General features: G+C 47.0%; 1 protein-coding gene across 1 annotated transcript; it reads left to right on the top strand.

Moving 5' to 3' along the window:
• The first annotated feature begins 1,286 nt into the window (after positions 1–1,286).
• Positions 1,287–23,653, top strand: LOC139273503 (zinc finger protein 300-like). The gene is made up of 3 exons (XM_070890409.1): positions 1,287–1,355; positions 1,946–2,111; positions 17,011–23,653. Exon 3 carries the CDS (start codon positions 17,351–17,353, stop codon positions 18,275–18,277), a length of 927 nt encoding a protein of 308 aa, XP_070746510.1. The 5' UTR covers positions 1,287–1,355; positions 1,946–2,111; positions 17,011–17,350; the 3' UTR covers positions 18,278–23,653.

The following is a 23,653-nucleotide window of genomic DNA, read 5'->3' as shown; positions in this document are numbered from 1 at the left end:
GTATAAGATTATGAGGGGGCTTGACAAGATGGATGCAGAGAGGATGTTTCTACTGATAGGAGAGACTAGAACTAGGGGGCATAATCTTAGAATAAGGGGCCACCCATTTAAAACTGAGATGAGGAGAAATTTCTTCTCTCAGATGGTTGTAAATCTGTGGAATTCACTGCCTCAGAGAGCTGTGAAAGCTGGGACATTGAATAAATTTAAAACAGAGATAGACAGTTTCTTAACCGAGAAGGGAATAGGGGGTTATGGGGAGCAGGCAGTGAAGTGGACTTGAGTCCATGATCAGATCAGCCATGATCGTATTAAATGGCGGAGCAGGCTCGAGGGGCCGTATGGCCATACTTTTGCTCCTATTTCTTATGTTCTTATGTAAATTTGAGGTCATCCAAAACTTGGCACCCCATGTCCTAACTTGCACCAAGTCCTGATCACCCATCACCCCTGTGCTCGCTGACCTACATTGGCTCCCAGTTATGCAACGCCTCGATTTCAAAATTCTCATAATTGTTTTCAAATCCCTCCATGGCCTTGCCCCTCCCTATCTCTGTAATCTCTTTCAGCCTCACAATGCCACGTGATGTCTGTGTTCCTCAAAATTAGCCCTCTTGAGCATTCCTGATTAAAACTGTTCAACATCGGTGGCCGTGCCTTCAGCTGCCTGGGCCCCGAGCTCTGGAACTCCCTCCCTAAACCTCTCCGCCTCTTTCCTACTTTCAGACCCTCTTTAAAACCTACCTCTCTGACCCAGCTTTTGGTCACATGCCGCAATTTGTTCTTTTGTGGCTCGGTGTTAAATGTATGTGTTGTGTCCTGTAACACTGCTGTGAAGCGCCTTGGGACGTTTTACTACGTTAAAGGCGCTCTATAAAGAAAAGTTATTAATAATACTGCAGGAGTGAAGGATTGAGTGAAGTGGGAATCCGGCGCAGGCGCAATACGAACAACGACGTCACAAGCGATGTGGGCAGGGCTGTGACAACCCCCGCCTGGCGCGCGGTGAGGCGGTTGAACGGTTTTCAAATCAGGAGCCATGTGACCCCCGAGCTGCCCTGAGTTCCTTCAACACAGTGGGCAGGGCTCCTTGGCGCTGCCGGCTCCTATTGGTGGGAGTGGCTGGCAATCTGCTGCGTGCAGCCAATAGACTGTCGGGACTATGCACCGAACGCGCTCTGTGGCGGCAGTGCGCATTCTCGGTACCGCCCTCCCCACCCTCAGTCCCCGGATGCCGCGCAGTTTGCTGCAACCAACGGTTGGATAATGTGAGGAACCGGGGGCCGCAGGGAACCGGACTGATGGTGGGCGGCCGGGGCCGGGGCCGGGGCCGGGGCCGGGGCCGAGCGGGCGCGGTGAGTCTGTGAGGGAAAACACCGGACTGAACACACAGCCCTGCAGCTCAGTGTTTGGGGACATGCGGGAGATAGACTGAAACTTCCAGTGAGATCAGTTAGTGTGTAACCCGGGGGCCCGGTGAGATCAGACAGTGTGTAACCCGGGGGCCCAGTGAGATCAGACAGTGTGTAACCCGGGGGCCCGGTGAGATCAGACAGTGTGTAACCCGGGGGCCCAGTGAGATCAGACAGTGTGTAACCCGGGGGCCCGGTGAGATCAGACAGTGTGTAACCCGGGGGCCCGGTGAGATCAGACAGTGTGTAACCCGGGGGCCCAGTGAGATCAGACAGTGTGTAACCCGGGGGCCCAGTGAGATCAGACAGCGTGTAACCCGGGGGCCCAGTGAGATCAGTTAGTGTGTAATCCGGGGAGAATTCTGGTGATTTTCTGTAAGTCCAAATGGGCGGGACAGGAATCTTGAGGAAAAGGATAAAATCAAACAGAAATACTGGACATATACTTTTCTGAAACATTGGAAAAACACTTTACACTACATTCCACTTCACAACATTAATATTCTTCTAATTTTCTGCCCTGCCATAATTAGATTTCCCGGTGAATGGCAGAGTGATTGCGAATGTTCCACAGCTGGAAGGAAACCGGGATTGTGGACTGAGGAACAACAGCAGGTGAACCAGCACAGGATTGTGAGAGCACCAACCATGGAGCCCCTTCCGATTGAAAGCGCTTCAATAGATCGACTGGGGAGAAAGGTAAGAGAAAGTGCCATTTACTGTCCTGTAGACAGTACACACAGGTTACAAGGTAAGACAGGAAATGAGACTGGGAGAGTCTGACCACCGAGCACAATTATCCAGCATGAGGCCGTGCAATGGGATGTGAAGTGAGATCACTTTCTATCTCTGAACACAGTCACAGTGAATCTTGTGTGTGTTTTAGAGTAAAGGGTTTTGATCTAAGAGGTAACTCCAGTTTGAGGCAGAGCCCAGCAGATGGACCCGTCTCTGTACATTCGGTGGGGCTGAACTTACACCGACACCATCAGATCTCAATGTTCAAATATTTCCCATCTGGTGAGAAAGCCAATGGAAAGATTGAACCGGAAGCACGTCGTCAATTCACTGATCATGATGCACAGACCAATCTGAAATACCAGCACGGCCTATCACTGACAGAATCAATTATTCATTCATGAACATTTAGAATTATAAGAAAATATATTGATAACTACTAATATTGAAGCATTTCCGATTAATCGATCACTAGAGATATGTAGTTTTCTAATATACTGAAACAGAGATACGGAGAGTTGCAATTTATTTATTGGCGTCGTACTTGACCCCAAGATGAGCTTCTGAACCCATATTCCCTCAATCACCGAGTACGCTTACTTCCAGCTCCATAACATCGCCGGTCTCTGCCCCTTCCTCATCCATGCCTCTGTTACCACGACATTGGACTATTCCAATGCTCTCCTGATCGGCATCACACCACGCACTCTCCGTAAACTTAATCTTATCAAAAACACTCCTGCCCGTATCCTTACTCAGGAACACAAGAAATAGCAGGCGTAGGCCATACGACCCCTCCCATCTCCTCTGCCATATAGTAAGATCTATATTCGATAGAGAATTTCAAAGATTCACAACTCTAAGTGAAGAAATATTTTCTCATCTCAGTCTTAAATAGGCGATCTCATCCTAATACTAGGATCGATCCCTAGTTCAAGACTATTCAGCCCTTGTGAATTCTTCTAAGAATTCTATGTTTCAATGATATCACATTCCATTCTTCTAAACTCCAGAGAATATAGGCCTATTCTACTCAATCTGTCCTCAGCCCTCTCATCCAAATTGTATCAATTTCCCTTCACCCATCACCCCTGAGCTCGCTGAACTACATTGGCTCCTGCTCCATCAGTGCCTCAATTTCAAAATTCTTATCCTTGTTTTGACATCCGACCAGGACCTTGTCCCTCCCTATTGCTGAAAGCTCCTCCAACCCTTCAACCCTACAACCCTCAGAGATCTTTCCATTCCTCCAATTCTGGCCTCTTGAGCAGCCCCAATTTTCATCCCTCCAATATTGGTGGCCATACCTTCAGCTGCTGAGGCCATAAGCTCTGGAATTCCCTCCCTAAACCTCTCTATAATACTCCTTAATACCTACCCTTTTGAACAAGCTTTTAGTCACTTGTGCTAATATTTCCTTACGTGACTGGATGTCAAATTTTGTTTGATAATGGTCCTGTGAATTGCCTTGGAACATTTTTCTACTTTTAAGGTACGATATTAATGCAATTTGTTGCTGATAACTGAAGATATTTCGAATTGTAATGACTCTCACTAGGGTACAGTTTCCTCTGGCACCGACTCTCACTGGGGTACAGTTTCCTCTGGCACCGACTCACTGGGGTACAGTTCCTCTGACACAGATTTACTGTGTATCTAATTCGTGCTGTCCCTGCCCTGGGACAGTTTAAAGGGAGCTTTAACCTGAAACTGATCAGGAGCTGCGGGTGGAAAGTTTTCAGTGCAGTGATAGATCGTACTGCTGCTGAATTTTAGTTGATAAGCTGCCCAGTGCACTTGGGGTGGACACTGAAGTTCGTCCAGTGGCAGTGTAGAGGGAACTTTACTCTGTATCCAACCCATACTCCACCTAGTCTCTGGGAATTTAATGTGAATTTGAAAGCAACTGCGAGAAATTTATTCTGCAGTTTGGGGTGTCTAGGACGAGGGGACATAACCTTAAAATCAGAGCCAGGCCATTCAAGAGAGATGTTAGGAAACATTTCTTCACTCAATGGATGGTTGAAGTGTGGAACTTCCCACAATAAGCAATCGATGTTCGCCCATTGAATAACTTTAGGCCGGTTGTGATTTCTGCCCAATGACCCGTTGCTTGTTCCCTTGGATTGGATCTTTATTTATTCCCTTTGGTTTGTTTTCAGTTTCATTGCTGGACCCAGCACTCAAAGCACTTTGTCTGATCTGCCCCTGGGAATGAGCAGACTCCTCCCTCATCTCCCACACTGCACCGTCTCCTTCTCTTTCCCCCTTGGTTGTGTTCCACACTCTGGGCCCTGGCCCTTCCCCGGGGATTCTCAGTATGAACAGCGGGATGTGTGTTGAGACAGGATGTCCCAGCTCTCCACCTTTAAATGGCCCTGCTTTATGACATCACTGCAGTGCTTTATGACATCACTGCAGTGCCTAGTGACTAACCTCACTGACCCCAGCTCATTATGGGCTGGCAGTGTCTGATGGGACAGTGTAGAGGGAGAAAGACTTGGATTTATTTGGTGCATTTCACGACCACCGAACCTCTCAAAGCGCTTTACAGCCAATGAAGTACTTTTGGATTGTAGTCACTGTTGTAATAAGGGAGATTTACTCTGCATCTGACCCATGCTGTACCTGCCCTGGGAGTGTTTGATGGGATAATGTCGATGGAGTTTTACTCTGTATCTGACCTGTGCTTTACCTGTCCTGCAAGTATTTGATGGCTCAGTGCAGAGGGGACTTTACTTTGTATCTAACCCATGCTGTACCTGCCCTGGGTGTGTTTGATGGGACGGTGTAGAGGGAGCTTTACGCTGTATCTAACCCATGCTGTACCTTCCCTGCGAGTGTTTGTTGGGATAGTGTAGAGGAAGATTTCCTCTTTATCTATCCCGTGCTGTACTTGCCCCTGGGACTGTTTGATGGGACAATGGATAGGGAGCTTTACTCTGTATCTAACCTATGCTGTACCTGCCCTGGGAGTGTTTGTTGGGTCAGTGTAGATGGAGCTTTACTCTGTATCTAACCAGTACCGTACCTGCCCTGGGAGTTTTTGACGGGACAATGTAAAGGGAGCTTTACGCGGTATCTAACCCATGTTGTACCTGTTCAGGCAGAGTTTGACGGGACAGTTTAGAGGGAGATTTACACTGTATCTAACCCTTGCTCTACCTGCCCTGAGAGTGTTTGATGGAACAGTTTGGAGGGAGCTTTTCTCTGTAACTAACCCGTGCTGTACCTGCTCTGGGAGTGTTTGATGGGATAATGTAGACGGAGATTTACTGTGTATCTAAACTGCTAACCTCGCAAGTTGTGATGAGGACTCTAATAATCTACAAAGGGATATAGATAGGCTCAGTGAGTGGCCAATACTTTGGCAGATGGAGTATAATGTGGGAAAATGTGAGCTTATTCACTTTGGTAGGAGAAATAAAAAAGCAAATTATTATTTAAATGGGGAGAGAATACAAAATGCCGTGTACAGCGGGATCTGGGGATCCTTGTACATGAAACACAAGAATTTAGCATGCAGTTACAGCAATTAATTAGGAAGGCAAATGGAATGGTGGCCTTTATTGCAAGGGGGATGGAATATAAAATTAGGTAAGTCCTGCTGCAAATGTACATGGCATTGGTAAGACCACACCTGGAGTACTACGTACAGTTTTGGTCTCCTTATTTCAGGAAGGATATACTTGCACTGGAGGCAGTTCAGAGAAGGTTCACGAGGTTCATTGCTGAGATGAAGGGGTTGTCATAATGAGAAAGATTGAGCAGGTTGGGCCTGTACGCATTGGAGTTTAGAAGACTTAGAGGTGATCTTATTGAAACGTATAAGATTCTGAGGGGGCTTGACAGGGTAGATACAGAGAGGATGTTTCCCCACGTGGGGGAATCTAACACTGGGGGGCATAGTTTCAGAATAAGTGCTCGCTCATTTAAAAGGGAAATCAGGAGCAATTTCTTGTCTGAGGGACGTGAATCTTTGGAATTCGCTACCTCAGAGAGCTGTGGGGGCTGGGTCATTGAATGTATTTAAGGTGGGGATAGACAGATTTTTGAACGATAAGGGAGTCAAGGGTTATGGGGAGTGGGCGGGGAAGTGGAGTTGAGGCCTGGATCTGATCAGCCATGATCTTATTGAATGGCGGAGCAGGCTCGAGGGGTCAAATGGTCTACTCTGCTCCTATTTCTTATGTTCCATACCTGCCCTTGGAGTGTTTTATGGGACAGTGTAGAGGGAGATTTGCTCTGTACTTAATACTTGCTGTACCTGCCCTTGGAGTCTCTAATGAGACAGTGTAGTTGGAGGTTTACTCTGTATCTAACCCATGCTGCACCTGCCCTGGGAGCGATTCGTTAGACAGTACATAAGAAATAGGAACAGGAGTAGGCCATACGGCCCCTCGAGCCTGCTCCGCCATTCAATAAGATTATGGCTGATCTGATCATGGACTCAGCTCCACTTCCCCGCCTACTCCCCATAACCCCTTATCCTCTTATCGTTTAAGAAACTGTCTATTTCTATCTTAAATTTATTCACTGTCCCAGCTTCCACAGCTCTCTGAGGCAGCGAATTCCACAGATTTACAACCCTCAGAGAACAAATTTCTCCTAATCTCCTTTTTAAATGGGCGGCCCCTTATTCTAAGATCATGACCTCTAGTTCTAGTCTCCCCCATCAGTGGAAACATCCTCTCTGCATCCACCTTGTCGAGCCCCCTCAAAGTCTTATACGTTTCGATAAGATCGCCTCTCATTCTTCTGAACTCCAATGAGTAGAGGCCCAACCTACTCAACCTTTCGTCATAAGTCAACCCTCCCTCATCCCCGGAATCAACCTTCTCTGAACTGCCTCCAAAGCAAGTATATCCTTTCGTAAATATGGAAACCAAAACTGCACACAGTATTCCAGTTGTGGCCTCACCAATACCTTGTATAGCTGTAGCAAGACTTACCTGCTTTTATACTCCATCCCCTTTGCAATAAAGGCCAAGATACCATTGGTCTTCCTGATCACTTGCTGTACCTGCATGTGTTTAATGCACAAGTACCCCCAGGTCCCGCTGTACTGCGGCACTTGGCAATCTTTCTCCATTTAAATAATAACTTGCTCTTTGATTTTTTTTCTGCCAAAGTGCATGACCTCACACTTTCCAACATTATACTCCATCTGCCAAATTTTTGCCCACTCACTTTGCCTGTCTATATCCTTCTCAGATTTTTTTGTGTCCTCCTCACACGTTGCTTTTCCTCCCATCTTTGTATCGTCAGCAAACTTGGCTACGTTACACTTGATCCCTTCCTCCAAGTCGTTAATATAAATTGTAAATAGTTGGGGTCACAGCACTGATCCCTGCGGCACCCCACTAGTTACTGGTTGCCAACCAGAGAATGAACAATTTATCCTGACTCTGTTCTGTTAGTTAGCCAATCCTCTATCCATGCTAATATATTACCCCCAACACCGTGAACTTTTATCTTGACACTTTTACGTGACACCTTGTCAAATGCCTTCTGGAAGTCCAAATACACCACATCCACTGGTTCCCCTTTATCCACCCTGTTTCTTACATCCTCAAAGAACTCCAGCAAATTTGTCAAACATGACTTCCCCTTCATAAATCCATGCTGATTCTGCCTGACCAATTTTGCTCATCCAAATGAACTGCTACTGCTTCTTTAATAATGGACTCCAAAATTTTCCCAACCACAGATGTTAGGCTAACTGGTCTATAGTTTCCTGCTTTTTGTCTGCCTCCTTTTTCAAATAGGGGTGTTACATTTGCAGTTTTTCAATCTGCTGGGACCTCCCCAGAATCCAGGGAATTTTGATAAATTGCAACCAATGCATCCACAATCCCTGCCGCTACTTCTCTTAAGACCCACAGATGCAAGCCTTCAGGTCCAGGGAATTTATCTGCCTTTTGTCCCATTATCTTACTGATTACCACCTTCTTAGTGATTGTGATTGTGTTAAGTTCCTCCCCCCATATAGCCCCTTGACTATCTACTGTTGGAATATTGTTAGTGTCCTCTATCGTAAAGACTGATAGAAAATATCTGTTCAGAGTTTCTGCCATCTCCATGTTCCCCATTACTAATTCCCCGGTCTCGTCCTCTAAGGCACCAACATTTACTTTAGCCACTCTTTTCCTTTTTATATTCCAATAGAGACTGTTTTTATAGTTTGTGCTAGTTTACTTTCATAGTCTATCTTCCCTTTCTTAATCATTTTTTTAGTCATTCTTTGCTGACTTTTAAAAGCTTCCCAATCTTCTGTCCTCCCACTAGTTTCAGTTACTTTGTATGCCCTTGTTTTTAATTGAATATCATCCTTTATTTCTTTAGTTAGCCACGGATGGCTATCTTCTTTTGCACTTGCTATTGAGGGAGTGCAGCGAAGGTTCACCAGACTGATTACCGGGATGGTAGGACGAAAGACATATGACAAAAGACTGTATCGACTAGGCTTATATTCACTGGAATTTAGAAGAATGAGAGGGGATCTCATTGAAGCAAATACAATTCTGACGATTGGATAGGTTAGATGCAGGAAGAATGTTCCCGATGTTGGGGAAGTCCAGAACCAGGGGTCACAGTCTTGAGGATAAGGGGTAAGCCATTTAGGACCAGATGAGGCGAAACTTCTTCACTCAGAGAGTTGTTAACCTGTGGAATTCGCGACCGCAAAGAGTTGTTGATTCCAGTTCATTGGATATGTTCAAGAGGGAGTTAGATATGGCCCTTACGGCTAAAGGGATCAAGGGGTATGGAGAGAAAGCAGGAAAGGGGTACTGAGGGAATGATCAGCCATGATCTTATTGAATGGTAGTGCAGGCTCGAAGGGCCGAATGGTCTACTCCTGCACCTATTTTCTATGTTTCTGTGTCACTTATCAGCCCCAGCCTGAATGTTGTCCAGGTCTTGCTGTAAGCGGGCATGGACTGCTCCATTATCTGAGGAGTTGCGAATGAAACTGAATACTGTGCAGTCATCAGCGAACATCCCTAGTTCTGCTTTCCTAGCTTTGCAGTCGCCTTTATTTAGAATCAGGACACTGGTTTGAGATCTGACTTTCTCACTCTCCAACTGAATTTGAAATTCAACCATGTTATGTTCACTTTTTCCCAGAGGATCCTTTACTATGAGATCATTTATTAATCTTGTCTCATTACACAATACCAGATCTAAGATAGCCTGCTCCCTGGTTGGTTCTGCAACGTACTGTTCAAGGAGACCATCCCAGATACAGGGCCCAAGTTTCCACACGATAAAAAACGGGCGCCCCTCCGAGCTGGGCGCCCGTTTTTCGCGCCTAAAACGGCGCCTAAAAAAAAAAATTGCGATTCTGGAGCGCTTTGCAGCTCCTTGTCTGTTTGGCGTAGCGCCCAGGGGGGCGGAGCCTACACTCGCGCCGATTTTGTAAGTGGGAGGGGGCGGGTACTATTTAAATTAGTTCTTTTCCTGCCAGCAACGCTGCTCATGCGCGTTGGAGCGTTCGCGCACGCGCAGTGTGAAAAAAACATTGGCACTCGGCCATTTTTGTAGTTCTTTGTAGCTGTTTAATTTTTGAACATTTTTTTAATAAAAGCACATTGCCATCAGCACTTGCAGCCTTCTCACTGTCCCCCCCCCCCCCCCCCCCACTTGCGGGAAGAACGGGCGCCCCCCCCCCCCCCCCCCCGAACAGGCGCCTCCTCCCTCCCTCCCCCCCCCCGCCCTGCGGGAAGAACGGGCGCCTCCTCCTCCCCCCCCGCCACGGGAAGAACGGGCGCCTCAGGCTGACTGCAGCATTCTCCAGAAGCACTTTCACATAGGTAGGAAGATGGTTTATTTAATCTTTTCTTTGCTTATTGCTTATAAATGTTTATTCAGGTTGGATTTATTTGTATAATATTTGTAGAAGTATAAATAAGGATTTATTGTAGAATTTAATGACTTCGCTTCCTCCCCCCCCACCTCGTTCTGGACGCCTAATTTGTAACCTGCGCCTGATTTTTTAATGTGTAGAACAGGTTTTTTCAGTTCTACAGAAATCTTCACTTGCTCCATTCTAACTTAGTTTGGAGTACGTTTTCACTGTGGAAACTTTGAAATCAGGCGTCAGTGGCCGGACACGCCCCCTTTTGCAGAAAAAATTCTGTTCCAAAGTAGAACTGTTCTACCTGACTAGAACTGCAGAAAAAAAAATGTGGAGAATTGCGATTTCTAAGATAGTCCGTTCTCCACCAGTTGCTCCTAAAAGAAACTTGGGCCAATACTCTTATAAACTCTTCCTCAAGTCTACCTTGGCCAATTTGATTTGTCTAATCAATATGAAGCTTAAAATCGCCAGTGATTATTGCCGTACCTTTCTTACAAGCCTCCATTGTTTCTTGATTTATACTCCATCCAACAGTGTAGCTACTGTTAGGGAGCCTATAGACTACGCCCACCAGTGACTTCTTCCCCTTATTATTTATTATCTATACCCAAATTGATTCTACATCTTGATCTTCTGAACCCAAATAATTTCTCACCACTGCACTGATCCCATCGTTTATTAACAGAACTACCCCACCTTTTCCTTTCTGTCTTATCCTTCTGAATTGTTAAATACCCCTGAATATTTAGTTCCCAGCCTTGGTCACCTTGCAACCTCGTCTCTGTAATGGCTATCAGATCATACCCATTTGTATCTATTTGTGCCGTCAACTCATCTATCTTGTTACGAATGCTGCGTGCATTCAGATAAAGAACTTTTAATTTTGACTTTTTACCATTTTCCCCTGCTTTGACCCTACTTTCTGTTACACTCTTATTTTTATACATTCTGTCTTTTCCTGTCACAGTCTGATTCTCATTTCCCACAGTGCTACCCTGCTCTATTGCCTTCTCCTTGCTCTTTGACTTTTTAAATTTCCTCTCACCTGAACCCTCCCCCCCCCCCCCCCGACCTATTTAGTTTAAAGCCCTCTTTACAGCCCTAGTTATTCGCTTCGCCAGGACATTAGCACCAGCCTGGTTCAAGTGAAGCCCATCCCAACGGAACAGCTCCCTCTTGCCCCGGTACTGGTGCCAGTGCCCCATGAATCAAAACTCATTTTTCCCACACCAGTCTTTGAGCCACGTGTTCATCTCTCTGATCTTATTTACCCTATGCACATTTGCACGTGGCTCAGGTAGTAATCCAGACATTATTGCCTTCATGGTTCTGCTTTTTAATTTAGCCCCTAGCTACTCAAACTCCCTCAGCAGAACCTCTTTCTTTGTTCTACCTATGTCATTAGTACCTACGTGGCCCACGACAACTGGATCTTCCCCCTCCCACTCCAAGTTCCTCTCCAGCCCAGAGGCGATGTCCTGAACCTTGGCACGTCGCAGGCATCACAGCCTTCGGGACTCACGCTCTCGGCTGCAGAGAACAGTATATGTCTCCGAAACTATACTCTTTCCTATCACTACAACATTTCTTTTTACTCCCCCCACTTGAATGTCCTCCTGTACCACGGCGCTGTGGTCAGTTTGCTCATCCTCCCTGCAGTCCCTGCCCTCGTCCAAGCAGGGAGCACGAATCTCGTACCTGTTGGACAATTGCAAGAGCTGAAGCTCCTCCATCACTACCTCCAGGGTCCCCACAGCTGCCTCGCTCATAGTCACACCCTCCTGTCCCTAACCATGGACCAAATTTGAATTAATTAATCTAAGGGGTGTGACTGCCTCCTGGAACACAGCGTCCAGGTAACTCTCCCCCTCCCTGATGTGTCGCAGTGTCTGCAGCTCGGACTCCAGCTCATCAACACGGAGCTGAAGTTCCTCGAGAAACCAACATTTACTGCAGATGTGGTCGCCGTGGACCTCAATGGGGTCAACCAGCTCCCACCTGCAGCAGCAGTAACACAGTCAGATTCGGGTGAATTTATAATGGGGAACAAAGAAATGGCAGACCAATTGAACAAGTACTTTGGTTCTGTCTTCACAAAGGAAGACACAAATAACCTTCCGGATGTACTAGGGGTCCGAAGGTCTAGTGAGAAGGAGGAACTGAAGGATATCCTTATTAGGTGGGAAATTGTGATCGGGAAATTGATGGGATTGAAGGCCGATAAATCCCCAGGGCCTGATAGTCTGCATCCCAGAGTATTTAAGGAAGTGGCCCTAGAAATAGTGGATGCATTTGTGATCATTTTCCAGCAGTCTATCGACTCTGGATCAGTTCCTATGGACTGGAGGGTAGCTAATGTAACACCACTTTTTAAGAAAGGAGGGAGAGAGAAAACAGGTAATTATAGACCGGTTAGCCTGACATCAGTAGTGGGGAAAATGTTGGAATCAATCATTAAGGATGAAATAGCAGCACATTTGGAAAGCAGTGATAGGATTGGTCCAAGTCAGCATGGATTTATGAAAGGGAAATCATGCTTGACAAATCTTCTGGAATTTTTTGAGGATGTAACTCGTAGAGTGGACAGGGGAGAACCAGTGGATGTGGTGTATTTGGACTTTCAAAAGGCTTTTGACAAGGTCCCACACAAGAGATTGGTGTGCAAAATCAAAGCACATGGTATTGGGGGTAATGTACTGACGTGGATAGAGAACTGGTTGGCAGACAGGAAGCAGAGAGTCGGGATTAACGGGTCCTTTTCAGAATGGCAGGCAGTGACTAGTGGAGTGCCGCAGGGCTCAGTGCTGGGACCCCAGCTCTTTACAATATATATTAATGATTTGGATGATGGAATTGAGTGTAATATCTCCAAGTTTGCAGATGGCGGTGTGAGCTGTGAAGAGGATGCTAAGAGGCTGCAGGGTGATTTGGACAGGTTAGGCGAGTGGGCAAATACATGGCAGATGCAATATAATGTGGATAAATGTGAGGTTATCCACTTTGGGGGTAAAAACACGAAGGCAGAATATTATCTGAATGGCGGAAGATTAGGAAAAGGGGAGGTGCAGCGAGACCTGGGTGTCATGATTCATCAGTCATTGAAGGTTGGCATGCAGGTACAGCAGGCGGTGAAGAAGGCAAATGGTGGCCTTCAGAGCTAGGGGATTTGAGTATAGGAGCAGGGAAGTCTTACTGCAGTTGTACAGGTCTTTGGTGAGGCCCCACCTGGAATATTGTGTTCAGTTTTGGTCTCCTAATCTGAGGAAGGACATTCTTGCTATTGAGGGAGTGCAGCGAAGGTTCACCAGACTGATTCCTGGGATGGCAGGACTGACACATGAGGAGAGACTGGATCAACTGGGCCTGTATTCACTGGAATTTAGAAGAATGAGAGGGGATCTCTTAGAAACATATAAAATTCTGACGGGACTGGACAGGTTAGATGCAGGAAGAATGTTCCCGATGTTGGTGAAGTCCAGAACCAGGGGTCACAGTCTTAAGGATAAGGGGTAAGCCATTTAGGACTGAGATGAGGAGGAACTTCTTCACTCAGAGAATTGTTAACCTATGGAATTTCTTACCGCAGAGAGTTGTTGATGTCAGTTCATTGGATATATTCAAGAGGGAGTTGGATATGGCCCTTGCATCTAAAGGGATCAAGGGGTATGGAGAGAAAGCAGGAACGGGGTACTGAAGGAATGATCAGCCATGATCTTATTGAATGGTGGTGCAGGCTCGAAGGGCCGATTGGCCTACTCCTGCACCTATTTTCTATGTTTATACATCGCTTGCCCTGACATCTCTAATGTATTTAATTAATTTTTCACATTTTGAAAGTTTAGATTTTTAATCCCAGCTCTTAATTTAAACCAATGCCCAAGAAAAGAGAGAAACCTTGCCGGCGACGCCCACATCCCGTGAATGAATTTTTTTGAAACAGTTCTAAACTTGGCCAGGATAGAATGTGAATGTTTGAGGAGAGGGGTCATTAGCGTTACCTAGCTACTTACAGCCAGGGCAGCTTGTAACCATAGTTCCTGAACAGAATTGTGCCATGTGTGATCTGTGTCAAATGTTAATGCTTGCGTAGCACTTACTCTGAGCTAAAGAACTGTTTGGCTCTCTTCCCCCCCCCCCCCCCCCCCACCCTGCCAGTTGGAAGTAAGGCTTTGAATGTGCCCAATTGAGCAATGCCAGGTAAGAGATTTAAGGTTTGTCACTGTGGCGACCTAAGGGTCCTTGATGACCCAGTCAGTGCCATACTGACATATTTGTCTTTACTACTAACCTTTGATGGAACTGGAGAGATGTCGACTGTGACTCCAACAGTTTTGGCAACAGACTGTTTAGAGGAGCCGATCCCAAAAACTGCCCCAAAGTTAATACAGCCCCTTTGATCTGCTGGAGTATTTTCCCATGAATTGTTCTCATGTTGATTACCAAAGCAATTGGTGACATAGCCTGACAAGTCTTTGAACGGTGGGGGGGGGGGGGCAATTTTATCCTGAGCCGCCCTACCCCCGCAGGGAACTGCCGGGATGGACGGATGGGGGGCCAGCGCTGACTTTACAGCCCGGAGTCAGTATCGGGAGGGGGGTAATACTGGCGTCCCATCCCATCCTATGGTGATTCCTGCCCGGCGAGTTTGGTAAAAGTGATACCCCCCATTCCCGGGTCTCTGTGTGGCAGCCTCTTCAGGGGTTTTAATTTCTCCAGCCTCCCTGCGCACGGTTTCAGCGGGTCCCCCAAGTCAGGGGGTCCCCCGTTACTGGCTGATGCTTGGCAGTGCTTACGGTCTTGTATGCATTGTCGCCATCAGGTTAATCAAGATCTGGTCAATTACAAGCGATCTAAAGATACAATGGGTTTTCCTGAATTTGTTAAGGCCCCTAGTTAATACGCAGTGAGGTTGTTACCATTCATCTGGACTTGGTTGGCTGTGAGGACGAGTGTACCCACTGTAGCCGAACTCCCTCCTCCTGCTCCAGGCCAAGCAATGGAAGATACGTTCAGGAAAGGGGTACTGAGGGAATGATCAGCCATGATCTTATTGAATGGCGGTGCAGGCTCGAAGGGCCATATGGCCTACTCCTGCACCTATTTTCTATGTTTCTATGTTTCTATAACACAATCACTTCCCTGCTTTCCTGTGACATCACATTTTGAATCTTTTTACTTCTTATCCTCCCAGGTCACGTGGTGCTGTTTCAGCTGTCTGCTCGGCTGACTCACGCCCTTTGTAGGCTTGCCGCTGCTCCCGCTCTCGTGCCCTTTCCGAAGGGATGGGTGCAAGTAGGTTTTTCCCCTCGCGTTGCTTCTCTCACCACCTGCTGCAGGCCCAGTCTGGCAGCTATGTCCTTCAGGACTTTGCCAGATCGATTAGTAGTGGTGCTACCGAGCCAGTCTTGATGGACATTGAAGTCCCCCACACAAAGTACATTCTGTGCACCTTGCTACTCTCAGTGCTTCTTCCAAGTGGTGTTCAACATGGAGGAGTACTGATTCATCAGCTGAAGGAGGGCGGTAGGTGGTAATCAGCAGGAGGTTTCCTTGCCCATTCTTGTCCTGAAGCCAGGAGACTTCATGGGGTCTGGAGTCAGTGTTGAGAACTCCCAGGGCCACACCCTCCCGAATGTATACTACTGTATCGCCACCAGTGGGACAGGACATACCCAGGGATGGTGATGGAGGAGTCTGGGACATTGGCTGAAAGGTATGATTCTGTGAGTATGACTATGTCAGGCTGTTGCTTGACTAGTCTGGGCCATCTCTTCGAATTTTGGCACCAGTCCCCAGATGTTGGTGAGAAAGACTGGGCTGGGTGTGCCGTTGTCGGGTCCGTAGCCGGTGCGGAGGTCGATGCCGGGTGGTACGTCCGGTTTTATTCTTATTATTGTTTTTCGTAGCGGTGGATCAATTGATGAATCAATATGATCTTATTGAATGGCGGAGCAGGCTCGAGGGGCCAAATGGCCTACTCCTGCTTCTAATTCTTATGTGCTTATTCCCTAGCCCAGATCCTGTCTCTATATTAAGAGCAATGGTCCCAACACTGACCCTGGGGACACCACTGTTTCCATCCCTCCAGTCTGAAGAACATCCATTTACCACTACTCTCTGTTTTCTGCCCTTTACCCAACTTCCTCTCCACGCGGCCCCACTCCCTTTAATACTGTGAGCCTTAATTTGATCAACAAGCCTCCTGTCCGGCACCTTGTCAAACACCTTTTGACAATCCATCTGCACAACATCCATTGCATTTCCTTTCTCACTGCACTGTGTTATTTCCTGCAATAATCCCTGCTGTCTGTCCTGACTTAATCATTTCACTACAAATGTTGCAACGTTTACTTCTGTAGTTAGAATCCCCCGCGCAGGGGTAAAGTGCTCTATCAATGACAGCAGGAGCCCAGACACGGGACCAGGCTGTGCTCTGAGCAGGCGCAGTGCCAGTGGTGGAGGTGGTCTGAGGCGGAAGAGACATTCCGCGAGTCAGTAGGAGCTTGTGAGCTCAGCGGAGGAATTGGATCCCTGGGTGGGCTGGGCAGCTTCATAAACACCTGCTGTAGGCCTCAGGCCCCGAATATGAGCCCGCAGGCTCCATGTTTGACCTGCGATGATAGACCCGACCGCTCGGGGTAACTAGCTGAATTCTTGGACAGGATCAGGGCGCCTGCGCGGCCATCTTGGTACAGGAGCAGAGGGTGGGTGGGGTTTAGGGTTTCAGTGACCAGGAGAGAAAATAATTTCCTTGTTTCTTCACAGTCTGCGCACTAGGGATGTAGAACTGAACCCAACCAGAGAAGAGGGAGTGAGAAAATTGCAGACGGAGGAAAGAAATGATTGAGGTGGTGCGATGAGTTTGGATTTCAGCACAGGGTGGAGGGAGAGTGTGTGGGATGGGAATTTACAGCTTTGGGGAACAAGAGAGGAAAGAATGTTCCATAGAAACTGGGATTGTCTGTCCTCAGTGCTGACTTTTGTAAACTCCTTTTACAGGATATTAGAAAAGGAGGATTTACAGACGGGAAACTCGAACCAATCACAGTCACTCGATTCACCTGTATATCATCAGCCTTTGAATGTGGAAGGAGAAACGGTTGTCTGTTCTGTCTGTGAGAAAAGATATTAAACATTAGTGTGACTGGTAAAGCACCGAGACACACACACCCGAGTGAGAGTGTTCCAGTGCAGTGACTGTGGAAAGAGCTTTAACCAGTTACACAGCCTGAAAAAACATCGCACCATTCACAGCGGGGAGAAACCGTACACATATTGTGTATGTGGACGAAGTTTCAATTGATCATCCAACCTGGAGAGACACAAGGACACCCGCACCATGGAGAAACCATGGGAATGTGGAGACTGTGGGAAGGCATTCAATTGCCCCTCTGCGCTGGAAACTCATCGACGGCATCACAACGGAGAGAGGCCGTTCACCTGCCCCGTGTGTGGGAAGGGATTCACTCAGTCATCCAACTTGCTGGTACACAAGCGAATTCACACTGGGGAGAGGCCATTCACCTGCTCCATGTGTGAGAAGGGATTCACTCGTTCATCCGACCTCACTGAACACCAGCGTGTTCACACTGCGGAGAGGCCGTTTACCTGCCCAGTGTGTGGGAAGGGATTCACTCAGTCATCCAACCTGCGGATACACAAGCGAATTCACACTGGGGAGAGACCGTTCACCTGCCCCGTGTGTGGGAAGGGATTCACTCAGTCATCCAACCTGCTGGTACACAAGCGAATTCACACTGGGGAGAGGCCATTCACCTGCTCCATGTGTGAGAAGGGATTCACTCGTTCATCCGAGCTCACTGAACACCAGCGTGTTCACACTGGGGAGAGGCCGTTTACCTGTCCCGTGTGTGGGAAAGGATTCACTCGATCATTTGACCTGTTGACACACCAACACGTTCACACTGGGGAGAGGCCATTCATCTGCTCTGAATGTGGGAAGGGTTTCACTCGATCATCCCACCTGCTGACACACCAACGCATTCATACTGGGGAGAGGCCGTTCATCTGCTCTGAGTGTGGGAAGGCTTTCAATCGATCGTCTTACCTGCTAGCACACCAGCGAGTTCACACTGGGGAGAGGCTATTCACCTGCTCCGAGTGTGAGAAGCATTTCACTCGATTATCCAACCTGCTGAGACACCAGCGAGTTCACACTGGGGAGAGGCCATTCACCTGCTCTGAGTGTGGGAAGGGATTCACTCAGTCATCCAACCTGCTGACACACCAGCGAGTTCACAAGTGACTGCAGGGGTTGGACTCTGCTGTTATTGTTGCCGTTAATCACATCCAGGACTGAAACATGTTGCCGCTGGTGGAATTAATCCCTATATCTGGGCTGGAGTTTAATTTTCTGGATATCATTTGAATCATAGAATGGTCACAGCACAGTAGGAGGCCTTTTGGACCATCGAACCCATGCCGGCTCTCTGCAAGAGCACTTCAGCTAGTCATAAGAACATAAGAAATAGGAGCAGGAGTAGTCCACACCACCCCTCGAGTCTGCTCCACCGTTCAATAAGATCATGGCTGGTCTGATCGTGGACTCAGCTCCACTTCCCTGCCCACTCTCCATAACCCTTTATCGTTTAAGAAACTGTCTATTTCTGTCTTAAATTTATTCAATGTCCCAGCTTCCACATCTCTCTGAGGCAGCGAAGTCCACAGATTTACAACCCTCTGAGAGAAGAAATTTCTCCTCATCTCTGTTTTAAATGGGCGGCCTCTAGTTCTAGTCTCCCGCATCAGTGGAAACATCCTCTCTGCATCCACCTTGTCAAGCCCCCTCATATATGTTTTGATAAGATCACGTCTCATTCTTCTGAATTCCAATGAGTAGAGACCCAACCTACTCAACCTTTCCTCATAAGTCAACCCCCTCATCTCCGGAATCAACCTAGTGAAACTTCTCTGAACTGCCTCCAAAGTACCCACAGGTCCTGCTGGACTGCAGCACTTTGCAATCTTTCTCCATTTAAATAATAACTTGCTCTTTGATTTTTTTTCTACCAAAGTGCATGACCTCAGACTTTCCAACATTACACTCCATCTGCCAAATTTTTGCCCACTCACTTAGCCTGTCTATTCCTTTTGCAAATTTTTTGTGTCCTCCTCACACATTGCTTTTCCTCTCATCTTTGTATCATCAGCAAACTTGGCTACATTACACTCAGTCCCTTCTTCCAAGTCGTTAATATACATTGTAAATAGTCCCACTCCCTGCCCTTTCCCCGTGGCCCTGCAAATGTTTTATTTCATGTACTTATCAATTCCCTTTTTGAAAGCCACGATTGAATCTGCCTCCACCACCCTTTTAGGCCGTGCATTCCAGATCCTAACCAGTCGCTGCTTAAAGAAAAGTTTTTTCTCATGTCGCCTTTGGTTCTTCTGCCAATCACCTTGAATCTGTGTCCTCTGGTTCTCAACCCTTCCGCCAATGGGAATATTTTCTCTCTACTCTGTCCAGACCCCTCATGATTTTAGAGCACCTCTATCAAATCTCCTTTCAACCTTCTCTGTTCTGAGAAGAACAACCCCAGCTTCACCAGTCTATCCATGTAACTGAAGTCCCTCATCCCTGGAATCATTCTTGTAATTCTTTTCTGCACCCTCTGTCAAACAACTGTCAAATAAATCAGCTTTGTTTCCTACATACAGTGAGTCGATTCCTTGATTTCTTCAAGAGGAGGCTAATTGATGTCCTGTTACCGACTGTCCCATTTTTGAGCCTTTTCACGGCTTCTGTTTTAGTGATGTTCGTTGAGGGATAAATGTTAGCCAGGACACCGGAGATCTCTCTTTTCTTCGAAATAATGTCATGGAATCTTTAACGCCGACTTGAGAGGTCAGATGGTTCTGATTCTTTTTTTTTTATTCGTTCACGGGATGTGGGCGTCGCTGGTAAGGCCAGCATTTATTGTCCATCCATAATTGCCCTTGAGAAGATGGGGGGGGGGGAGCCATCTTCTTGAACTGCTGCAGTGCGTGTGGTGAAGGTACTCCCACAGTACTGTTAGGGAGGGAGTTCCAGGATTTTGACCCAGCGATAATGAAGGAATGGCGATATGCTTTCAAATCAGGATGGTGTGTGACTTGGAAGGAAACGTGGAAATGGTGGTGTTCCCATGCGCCTGCTGCCCTTGTCCTTCTAGTTGGTAGAGGTCGTGGGTTTGTGAGGTACTGCCGAAGAAGCCTTGGCGAGTTGATGCAGTGTATCTTGTACATGGTAAACACTGCAGCCACGGTACATCGATGATGGAGGGAGTGGATGTTTAAGGTGGTGGATGGGTGCCAATAAAGCGGGCTGCTTTGTCATGGATGGTGTCAAGCTTCTTGAGTGTTGTCGCAGTTGCATTCATCCAAGCAAGTGGAGAGTATTCCATCACACTCCTGACTTGTGCCTTGTAGATGGTGGAAAGGCTCTGGGGAGTCAGGAGGTGAGACACTCACCATAGAATACCCAGCCTCTGACTTGCTCTTGTTGCCACAGTATTTATGTGGCTGTTCCAGTTAAGTTTCTGGTCAATGGTAACCCCAAGGATGTTGATGGTAGGGGATTCGGCTATGGTAATGCCATTGAATGTTATGGGGTGGTGGTTAGACTCTTGCTTGTTGGAGATAGTCATTACCTGGCACTTGTGTCGTGACTGTTACTTGCCACTTATCAGCCCAAGCCTGAATGTTGTCCAGGTCTTGCTGTACGCAGGCATGGACTGCTCCATTATCTGAGGAGTTGCGAATGGAACTGAACACTGTGCAGTCATCAGCGAACATTCCCACTTCTGACCTTATAATGGAAGGAAGGTCATTGATGAAGCAACTGAAGATGGTTGGGCCTAGGACACTGCCCTGAGGAACTCCTGCAACGATGTCCTGGGGCTGTGATGATTGACCTCCAACTACCACAACTATCTTCCTTTGTGCTAGGTATGACTCCAGCCAGTGTAGAGTTTTCCCCCAGATTCCCATTGACTTCAGTTTTACTACAGCTCCTTGATGCCGCACTCGGTCAAATGCTGCCCTGATGTCGAGGGCAGTCACTCTCACTTTGCCTCTGGAATTCAGCTCTTTTGACCATGTTTGGACCAAGGCTGTGATGAGGTCTGGAGCCGAGTGGTCCTGGCGGAACCCAAATTGGGTATCGGTGAGCAAGTTATTGGTGAATAAGTGCCGCTTGATACCACTGTTGGTGACAACTTCCATCACTTTGCTAATGATTGAGAATAGACTGATGGGGCGGTAATTGACCAGATTGGATTTGTCCTGCTTTTTGTGGCAGTTTTCCACATTGTCGCATCGATGCCAGTGTTGTAACTGTACTCGAACAACTTGGCTAGAGGTGCGGCTAGTTCTGGAGCACAAGTCTTCAGCACAACAGCCGGTGTATTGTCGGAACCCATAGCCTTTGCTGTATCCAATGCATTCAGCTGTTTCTTGATATCACGTGGAGTGAATCGAATTGGCTGAAGACTGGCTTCCTTAGGAGGAGGCCGATATGGATCATCCTCTCGGCACATCTGGCTGAAGATGATTGTAAACACCAGCCTTTTCTTCTCAGAAGATCAAGATGTAGAACCAGTTTGTGTCAAGATAAGAAATAATAAGGGAAAGAAATCACTGGTAGGAGTAGTCTATAGGCCCCCTAACAGTAGCTACACTGCAGGACAGCATATAAATCAACAACACATGGAGGCTTGTAAGAAATACTGCAATAATCATGGGTGATTTTAATCTTTTTGATTGGACAAATCAAATTGGCAAAGGTAGCCTTAAGGAAGAATTCATAGAGTGTATTCGGGATGTTCTTAGAACAATACGATGTGGAGCCAACCAGGGAGCAGACTATTTTAGATCTGGTAATGTGTAATTAATGATCTCATAGTAAAGGATCCTCTTGGGAAGAGTGATCATAACATGGTATAATTTCAAATTCAGTTTGAGGCTGAGAAACTTGGGTCTCGTACTCGTGCCCTGAACTTAAATAAAGGCAATTACAAAGGAAGGGTAAGATGGTAGATAAGCAGTGACAGACATTTAAGGAGATATTTTATAACTCTCAGCAAAGATATATTCCAGTGAGAAAGAAAGACTCTTAAGAAGAACCAGCCATGGCTAACTAAGAATTGTTTGAGGATGTAACTGGTAGAGTGGACAAGGGAGAACCAGTGGATGTGGTGTATTTGGACTTTCAAAAGGCTTTTGACAAGGTCCCACACAAGAGATTGGTGTGCAAAATTAAAGCACATGGTATTGGGGGTAATATACTGACGTGGATAGAGAATGTTGGCAGATAGGAAGCACAGAGTCGGGATAAACGGGTCCTTTGCAGAATGGCAGTGACTAGTGGGGTGCCGCAGGGCTCAGTACTGGGACTCCAGCTATTTTCTGATGTTGGGGAAGTCCAGAACCAGGGGTTACAGTCTCAGGATAAGGGATAAGCCATTTAGGACTGAGAAGAGAACTTCTTCGCTCAGAGAATTGTGAACCTGTGGAATTCTCTACCACAGAAAGTTGTTGAGGCCAGTTCGTTAGATATATTCAAAAGGGAGTTAGATGTGGCCCTTACGGCTAAAGGGATCAAGGGGTATGGAGAGAAAGCAGGAATGGGGTACTGAAGTTGCATGATCAGACTTGATCATATTGAATGGCGGTGCAGGCTCGAAGGACCGTATGGCCTACTCCTGCACCTACTTTCTATGTTTCTGACCTCACTGCAGTACAGCGGCACTCAGATTTTCCACACCAGTTGTGTCGGGTAGTTTTATAGAAAGTTATCAGCATCCAGTCACAATACAAATCCGGCACTGGTTCATGAATGGGATCACCTGATTGATACAGTCGAGATTTATAACTTCCTCTCCCACAGGGCTACCTGTAAAATTCTGAATCGCTTTCTGGATTATATCCACAGGTACCTGGGCTGTACCACAATTGTTCTCAGTCTATGAGAACCAAGTTAAGGGCCTGTTCTCGATCACCTTCAACACTGTTCTGGAGAACTCAATGCACCGAAACAAAATTACCAAATTTGAAATGTCCACTTTCACACTTCTGTCTTGGTGCCTTCAATAGATGCACTTTGTGACACTCCTCACATCCTCACTGTCAAGCTGTGTTTCCACTGTTCAATGTCCAAGAGCAGACACGGTGAGATTGGGAATCAGGAACATTTACTACTGATTTGTGAAAGAAAGCAGCAATGACTTGAAAGAGTGCGGTGATTAACTTTCTCTGTTGCCTTACACTGTACACACACAACCCGGGATATCTCCGCTCCCTTCCCCCACTCACTCCATGTTCCCAAACTACTTCCTGCTCCACTCTGCCTCTTACAAACAGCCCCCGATACCCCGACACAAAGCCCATTTACGGACATAGTCTCAATGTGATGAGCTGCTGGAAGGAGGCTGCTGTTTGCTCTCTTACTCGGGCCCAGGATATCTCCGCTCCCTGATGTGTTCAACGATCATCAGCCAAGCACAGAGGAAACGGCAGCCGCTGGCAGAGCTGGGGGAGGGGAGGTCGCAAGGGCCCTTCCCGTCGGGTTAAACACTGGGCGGGGAGAGGGTACCGGGAAGGAGCAGGCAAGTATTTCAATGCTGGAGCGTGAAGTCTGGAGGCA

The sequence above is a fragment of the Pristiophorus japonicus genome, chromosome 9 (genome assembly GCF_044704955.1).
Source record: "Pristiophorus japonicus isolate sPriJap1 chromosome 9, sPriJap1.hap1, whole genome shotgun sequence".
NCBI classification, from domain to species: domain Eukaryota; kingdom Metazoa; phylum Chordata; class Chondrichthyes; family Pristiophoridae; genus Pristiophorus; species Pristiophorus japonicus.
The sequence above is the reverse complement of the archived record's forward strand: the minus strand, read 5'-3'. Positions and strand labels throughout refer to the sequence as shown.

Excerpts from the sequence above, each read along its gene's own strand:
- LOC139273503 (XM_070890409.1), top strand. The coding sequence starts at position 17,351 with ATGGAGAAACCATGGGAATGTGGAGACTGTGGGAAGGCATTCAATTGC.